This window comes from Cebus imitator, unplaced genomic scaffold, assembly GCF_001604975.1.
Source record: "Cebus imitator isolate Cc_AM_T3 unplaced genomic scaffold, Cebus_imitator-1.0 Scaffold231, whole genome shotgun sequence".
Classification (NCBI taxonomy): Eukaryota; Metazoa; Chordata; class Mammalia; order Primates; family Cebidae; genus Cebus; species Cebus imitator.
Window position 1 is genome coordinate 2,894,973 of NW_016107546.1, and position 8,472 is coordinate 2,903,444.

General features: G+C 46.5%; 1 protein-coding gene across 1 annotated transcript; it reads right to left on the minus strand.

Moving 5' to 3' along the window:
- Positions 1-1,755: 1,755 nt before the first annotated feature.
- Positions 1,756-3,717, minus strand: FAM50B (family with sequence similarity 50 member B). The gene is made up of 2 exons (XM_017497456.2): positions 3,545-3,717; positions 1,756-3,269 (listed from the first exon to the last, which is right to left on the minus strand). Exon 2 carries the CDS (start codon positions 3,244-3,246, stop codon positions 2,260-2,262), a length of 987 nt encoding a protein of 328 aa, XP_017352945.1. The 5' UTR covers positions 3,247-3,269; positions 3,545-3,717; the 3' UTR covers positions 1,756-2,259.
- Positions 3,718-8,472: the final 4,755 nt, after the last annotated feature.

Sequence of the window (8,472 nt, forward strand, 5' to 3'; positions counted from 1 at the left end):
CCAACCTAAGTTACCATTAGTGGCTTCAAAGCCACAGCCTTAGCAGGAGATAAGATTGATGCTGGGTACCATGTAAAGCTGGAGAGGACACTAATGGGGTAATCTTCCCACCCCATTCTATTGTTATAAGGTATCCCTCATTAAGTTTAGGGAGTGGGATGGACAGAGCTCAAAAGCCAGGAAGTAAAAACCAGAGTTTCATACTTAACATCATGTCTAGAAAATAACTTTGGCTGGGATTAATTCATTGTACATGGAACTGACTAGAAATCCATCTAAGTTTTTGAGAGAATTGATTTACCAAAAAGCCCACTAGTCTAGACTGAAAAACCTATGAAAGCAATTTCTGTTCCCCAAATCTGCATCAGCAGGAAGCAGGCAGCAAAAAATCTGCAGCCCTGCCAAATGGGGCTTGGATGTGGTCATGGAGGACCTCAGGAGGGCAAAGCCAGGGGTTTGAGAGACAATGAACTGGGGAGTTCCTCCCAGACAGTGGACCCAGTGCAAACAAGGGGTGATACCTCCAAGGCAGACAGAGTCTTTGCAATTCCTCCCAGTAGAATTTGACAGTGGCCAGAGAACTGGCTCTTGCTGGTCCTTTGCATTCCCTTTTGCTAATGTTTTTGTTTGTTTGTTAGACCACTGCATATCAGGTACCTGAGAGGACAGCTTGCTTATTCTTTAGTTTATAAGTAGCTAGATGACAAAGGGCCACATTCAGACTTGAAGGAGAGGACTGCATGTTACCCCATATGTAACTACTGGGCCCCTGTGGTGGTCTTCTCTGCATTAGGATTGAGTGTGCTATGTGTGGGGAAAGGATACACTTGGATATTTTTGTAGTGAAAGGGATAGACTACATCAGAAATTGTGTTTATCCCCTGATTTCTGCTGTCCATTTTTTCCCATAGTAATAGAACTTGGCATCCCAGATAAGGACTGTATCTCCCAGCTTCCCGTGCAGCTAGGTGTGGTCAGGTAAACAAGTTCTGGCAATCAATATAGTGTTTGTTGGTTTATAGGACTCTTCCTTGAGAGACAGCCGTTTTACGTCTTTTGAACTTTCTTTCTCCCCTTACCTTTGTTTTCCTGGATGTAGATGTGGTGGTTAAAGCTGGAGCTGCCATCTTGGATTATGAAGTAACCATGGATATGGAAGACACATATGATGAAACAAGGTAAAAGCAGCCTGGGTCCTTGATGCTCTGGCCAACTTACCTCTAGACTTTTTTGAAGCAGAGAAATAGGCTTGCTTAAGCTACAGGTACCTGCTTAAGGGCTGAGGCAAGAACTCTAATGTCCCTCTTACACTCAGGTCTGGGACTGGGGTAAGGTGAGTGAGGCATCCACCTTGGTCATTAAGGTTAAGGGGAAGGAAATGCCACTCAGTAATCCAATAATATTTGAACACAATATTTTAAGAAATCAAAATTAACATAAATGATTCACAATGAATAAAATACAAACATTTTCAATAAAGACAGGATCTGTAACTCTGCCCTGTGGAGCCATATTGGAGCAAAAGAAAAAAAAGTGATACTGACCCTGCAGGCTACTTGGATTAGCTCTCTGTCCTCCTAACTTCTGGGGCTAAACTACCCAGCTAAAGGTCACCAGAGGGGGGCTGCTCCCCAACCTCTGTGAGCGCCTCCTGCTGGCAACTGCTGATCCTGGGACCAGTGATGGGCAGGCCCACCTTTGCCCTCAAATGGTTCCGAACTAGGTCACTACAGTCCTTTAAATAAACCAAAACCATAAGAATAACCACAAAACACATTTATTAAGTGCTAAGTGTTTTACAAATATTAACTCACTTAATCTTCAATCTTATGAAGTAGGTGCTCTTATTTCCTTTTACAGGTGACTAAACTGAGGCACAGGGGTTTAATAAGCTTGGCCAAAACTACACAGCAAGGAGGAAGCTGCGTCGGGAATCAAACTCAGTCAGTGTGGCCCCCAAGTCCATGCTCATAACGCTAAGTAAAAAATGTGCCCCCTATTCTAATTTCTGTCTCACAGTGGGCCCAGTCATGGTTTCAACACAGCTCAGCAGAGCAATGCAGCAAATCCAGGTAGCAACACTGAAATACACGGAAAAGACCAACCAAGCAAGGAAAGAATAACATCGGCAAACAGAACAACTAATGTGAATCGCGAGAACCCTCTGTCTTTATTACACTGGCGGGAAGGAATCAAGGTCACGGTGACGGAGCAGAGAAATGAGTGCCTTCCCCCGGTTTCCACGCTGGCAGGTGGGCATTAGCGGATGGTGTACTTGTCCCACTTCTTCTCGGGGTCATAGGGCTCCCAGCGGCTGGCGGGGAAGATGTGCTTGTTCTTCTCGTACCAGCTCCGCAGCACCACCTTGCCCGCGTGCGACTCATCCTTCTCCATGGTGGCGTCGCTAAGCAGCCGCACGTCGTCGTGCACGTCGAAGCTGAAGAGCGGCCCGCTCTTGCCCCTTGCCCTGGCGATGATGAAGTCGTAGAAGGTGTGGTAGTGTGGGAGAATGAGGTCTTCCTTGATGTACATGAGCTGCTCCACGCCGGCCGAGCGCAGCTCCAGGAAGTCCTTGCGCAGCCCCTGCAGCGCCTTCTTCAGGAACTGCTGCACGGTGTTGCCCTTGCGCACGCGCAACGTGCGCCGGTGGCCCGAGCCGTCCCAGTAGCTGAAGGTGACCTCCATCTCCTCGTCCTTCACCTTCTCGCGCTGCGCCTCCCACTCTTGGCGAAGCTCCTCCCGGAGCCGGTTCTCCTCCTCCTCGCGGTCGCGGTCTGGCAGGAAGCTGGTGTCCACGTCGGGGTCCTTGCCCAGGTTTCCGGGGCGCCTGGCCTCGGCCGCGTCGGCCGCCTCGGCCTGGTCATCGAGGTCATCGAGCGCGAAGGACAGGCAGGAGATCTTGCGTTTGCGCTCGCGTCGCTGTTCCTGCTCGCGCAACCGCTCCTGCTGCAGCCGCTGCTGCTCCTGCTGCTGGCGCTGGGCCAGCTGCCGCTCGCGCTCGCGGACCAGGGCCTCCTGCCGGGCCTTCATGTCGTTCAGGGTCACCAGGCCCACCGTGCTGGACTTCAGCTCGGCCTCCACGGCGTCATAGTGCGCGGAGAACTTCTTATCTACCTGCGACTTGAGGATGGTCTCCTCGGCGATGCGCTGCTTCAGCACCTCCATCTGCTCCCGCTGCTTCTCGCGCTTCTTGAGGAGGTGCATGGCGCGGCCCGCCTCGCGCATGGTGCCCTTGTACTGCGCCATCGCCCGTGCCTACCCGGTGGGCTCTGCAGCAAGGAGGAAAAATGCAGAAGGTATAGAGGGGCCGGCGCAACGGCGGGGAATGCGTAGCAGCGCCTCCTCACAGGGCTTTCGGCAGTGATGGAAGCGTTCCGGGGCTGGGCCGACCTGCTAGGGTAACCACCAACCTGGCAGTGTCGCCACGCACCAACAAATGCAAATGCGAATGGCCACACGTAATTGGTGGCTGCCACGCCAGAGCGCAGCGCTGAATTTGGGGAGCGGCATACAGAGACGGATGGGCTACAGAATGGACCCTTACCTGCCCAAGCACTCGGTCAAGCGGAGACAAGCGGGAGTTGAGCTCCGAGAGAGCCACCCACGAGCAGAGGCCCACCGGTGCCAGGTTCCCGTGACAGGCGCAGACACAGGAAGTGGAGGCGGCGCCCCCTGCCGGGGAGGCGGGCCCTGAGGAGAGCGCCAGGCTCCTGATAGGGCAGCTGCGGAAACAGGAAGTGGAGGCGGCTCGCCCCCTGCCGGGGAGGCGGGCCCTGGGGAGAGTCCAGGCTCCTGGTAGGGTCAGTGCTCCTGAGGGGCGGGCCAGCGCGGGGAGGAGCCTGGCGAAGGCGCCTCTGCCCCTGTCCAGCCGAGCCTGCGTGGGGCTACTGTTTACGTGCTGTGGGTAGCGCGACTGCCCAGACTGCGGTGCGTGCGTGCTGAGCCTTCTCGTGCCCAGTTGTAGACTCGCAGAAACAATGCGGGCCCAGATCGGGGTGCTGTCGCCATCCAGAGAGCCTTGCAACCGCCCTGCAAGGCTGCAGCCCTGCTGTCCAACCCTCCTCCTCCCGTGCCTCCTCCCGCCTCTGCCGCTATCCCACCGAGACCCTCCTGTGAATATTACTTGCGCACCACTGCTTGTATTCGTTCTTATGGCCCCAACACAACAGCCGTTCTTTGATCATAGAACCCTACTCGCCCTGCAATTTCATGACAAAACCTACTCTGAGATTGTTTGACCTCCTTTACAGCAGTTTCCCCAAAATTCTCGGCTCTAATAACCATGGGAAACTGAGTTAAAGTATAACAGTATCTTTACTGTGAGCCTTTAACATGCCAGTTTCCACCGTAACTCTCGAAGAGCAGAGGAGACCAGTTCATGTTTTGTGACCATCTCTCCCCTCCAAGAGATCTGGTAATACTCACTGAAACCCGTGCTTCATGAGACCTGGTTTGGAAAAGCTGGTTGTGAAATATATGCCTGCAGTCCTGCCTTCTCCCATCTAATAGCAACAATGCCTGTGAACATAACCTTACCAAGAAGCCTGAATCATATGATAAATACATATGGCATCCACATATCCAAAGGAGCATAGATCATGGTATGAGCACGCATCAAATTGTCCAAACCAGAAACCTAGGCATTTTCCTGGAATGACGTTCCTTCACATGTAATCAGTTACAGAGAAGCCTTTCACACTTTTTTCTCCCATTCCCCACCACTTGCCTTAATCAAGGAATCTGGCACCTGGTGTTTTTCTTTTCTTTCTTTCTTTTTTTCTTTCTCATCTAAAGCCTTGTCATTGTTGTCCCATCACCAGAATACAAGCATATCTCATTTTATTGAGCTCTTTGGATATTGTGTGTTTTGGTTTTGTTTTTACAAATTGAAGGTTTGTGGCTATGCTGCATCAAGCATCTATTGGCTCCATTTTTTCAACAGTGCTGTGCTCACTTTGTGTTCCTGTGTCACATTTTGGTAATTCTTGCAATATTTCAGACTTTTTCATTATGATATCTGCTGTGGTGATCTGTGAGGTTACTACTGTCATTGGGGGCACGCCGAAGTGTGCATGTAGAAGATAAAGACATTTATTGATTTAATCGATAAATGCTGTGTATGTTCTGATTGCTCCACTCACTGTGTTCCTTCATCTCTCTTCCTCTCCCCAGGCTTCCCTGGTCCCTGAGACACAAAAATATTGAAAGTAGGCTAATTTAAAACCCTACAATGGCCTCTAAGTGTCCAAGTGAAAAGAAGTGTCACACATCTCTCACTTTAAATCAAAGGCTAGAAATGATTCAGCTTAGTGAGGAAAGCATGTCAAAAGCCAAAATAGGCCAAAAGCTAGGCCCCTTTTGCCAAACAGTTAGCTAAGTTGTGAATGCAAAGGAAAAGTTCCTGAAGGAAACTACAAGTGCTACCCTGGTAAACATATGAATGATAAGAAAGCAAAACAGCCTTATTGCTCATATGGAGAAAGTTCTAGCGGTCTGGTTAAAAGATCAAATCAGCCCCAGCAAGTCCTTAAGCCAAAGCCTAATCCAGGGCAGGGCTCTAATTCTCTTCAATTCTGTGAAGCTGAGAGAGGTAAGGAAGCTTCAGAAGAAAAGTCCAAAGAGGTTGGTTCGTGAGTTGAGGAAAGAAGTCATCTCTATAACGTAAAGTGCAAGGTGAGGGAGCAAGTGCTGTTGGAGAAGCTGCAGCAAGTTATCCAGAAGATCTAGCTCAGAGCATTGATGAAGGAGGCTACCCTAGACAGAAGGTTTTCAATGCAGACAAAACAGTCTTCCACTGGAAGAAAAAAGGACTTTGCCATTTAGGACTATGCCGTTTAGGACTTTTATAGCTACAGAGGAGAAGTCAATGCCAGCTTCAAAGGACAGGTTGACTCTCTTGCTAGGGGCTAATGTAGCTGGAGACTTTCAGTTGAAGCCAGTGCTCATTTACCATTCTGAAAATCTTAGGGCCCTTAAGAATTATGCTAAATCTACTCTGCCTGTGCTCTATACATGGAATAACAAAGCCTGGAGGACAGCACGTCTGTTTACAACATGGTTTGCTGAATGTTTTAAGCCCAGTGTTGAGACTTACTGCTCTGATGATTCCTTTCAAAATATTACTACTGTAACAATGCACTTGGTCACCTAAGAGCTTGACGGAGATGCACAAGGAGATTAATGTGATTTCATGCTTGCTAACACAACGTCCATTTGGCAACCCATAGATCAAGGAGTAATTTTGACTTCCAAGTCTTATTATTTCAGAAATGCATTTCCAAAGGCTATAGCTGCTGCAGATAATGATTTCTCTGATGGATGTGGGCAAAGTAAATTGAAATTTTTCTGGAAGGCATTCACCACTGTAGGTGCCATTAAGGACATTCACAATTTTGGGGAGGAGGTAAAATATCAACATTAACAGAAGTTTGAAAGAAGTTGATTCAAACAACATTACATGCTACAGATAAATTTTTTCATAAAAGGAAGAATCAAAGTGGCAAACTTCCGTGTTGACATATTTTAAGAAATTGCCATAGGCCCAGCCTTTGGCAACTACCACCCTGATCAATCAGCAGCTGTTAACACTGAGGCAAGACCCTCCACCAGCAAATAGATCACAGCTCACTGAAGGCTCAAAGGATCACTAGCAGTTTTTAGCAATTAAGTATTTTTAATGAAATGATGCACATTATTTTCTTAGACATAATGCTACTGAATACTTACTAGACTACAGTATAGTGTAAACATAACTTTTATATGCACTAGAAAATTTTAAAATGCGTGTGACTGTCTTTGTGGTGTTCTGCAACTGGACCCACATTATCTCCAAGGTATGCCTGTATTCTTGTTCTTGTCTAACTTCTATACAATATCCCCAGAGATCTTCATTAAAAATCAATCTGATAACATCACTCTCCTACTTGAAAAACTCCAACTTCCCTTGTAAGATCCACATCACAATCTCTTTGTTTGTCCTCCAAGGTCTCTAATAGGTGGACCCATGTAGCACCCACCTGGCTATTTCACTGTGTCTGAGTAGAAGATGTCTTTTCATAACTGTTACCTTTGAACGTATTCTTTTTGGAAAGTCCTGCTGTTCGCTGTGCTATCCCTGAAGATCAGTGCAAATGTCATCTCCAAGAGGAAGCCTCGAGCACCCACCATCACCATTACCACCCACAGATGGACAAAGTTACCAATAGTCTCCTTTCTCAGGTTTCCCATATAATTACCGTTATTACACTCACCATAAGCAAGAGAGCCTTGCCACATCTTTTTTCAATTAAATGATCCAACCTGCTAAACTTTTAATTCAATCAACTAGAGTTTAGCCACATATGTTATATTCAACCTTTTTCTAATTGAATCAGAACTGGAATGTCAATATCACCCCTAAACCTTATCAACCATCCTCCCAATATCCAGCATCAAACTCCTGAATTCAGTCACGGCCTCCAAATACTGTAGCCATCTCCCAGAATTAAAAGGTTAAGCCTAAAATTCTCAGAAAAGTTTAAGAAGAAAAACAATAGAAGGAAGCAGATTTATCCTAAAAGTCTGATACCTTATTCTTTAGAATTTTCCCCTAAGTTCCAAGGTAGTAACTTCCTCTTTCAGCCTCAATTTTCAGTGAAAAGTACCCATCAAACTAAAAGCTACTGCTTTAAGCTCTTAAATTTTATCAACAAAATGAGAATGAGGACCTGAGCCCACACAAGTGGTGAAACATTAAGAAAGAAGAATAAATAGAATAAAAAAGAATGATTGTTTTAGTTATTATAACCTGATTCAGACATTGTGGTTTATCTTTTAAATAGGTTTTGTCATAAAGGAGGAAATAGGCATGTTACAGAAAAGTTTAAAAAGAAATGTAAAGAAATAAAAAGATCACTCAACATGAACACATAAGTAACATAACTATTAACATGTGCAAGTTCCTTTCTAATATTTTATGTGCACATAGATCTGTATATATTTAGCAACGTTGCATCCCATTTGATGACTTTTTTCCATTTAAATATTCTTCTTCTTTTTTTTTAAGATGGAGTCTTGCCCTATTGCCCAGGCTGGAGTACAGTGGCACGATCTTGGCTCACTGCCACCTTCACCTCCTGGGTTCAAGTGATTCTCCTGCTTCAGCCTCCCGAGTAGTTGGGATGACAGGCACACGCCACCACACCTGGTTAGTTTTTGTATTTTTAGTAGAGACGGAGTTTCACCATGTTGGTCAGGCTGGTCTCGAACTCCTGCTGATTTCAGGTGATCTGCCCACCTCGTCCCCCAAAGTGCTGGGATTATAGGCGTGAGCCACCGTGCCAAGCCAGTATTCCTCTTGTTTTTATATAATCATCATAGTCATTGATTTAAATAAATGTGGTACATTCTATTGTTAAAAAAATAAAAGTGTCAATAGCAATAATACAGCAGAGGGGAGGGAACAGTATTCTGTTCTAGTGACTCAGAAATGTT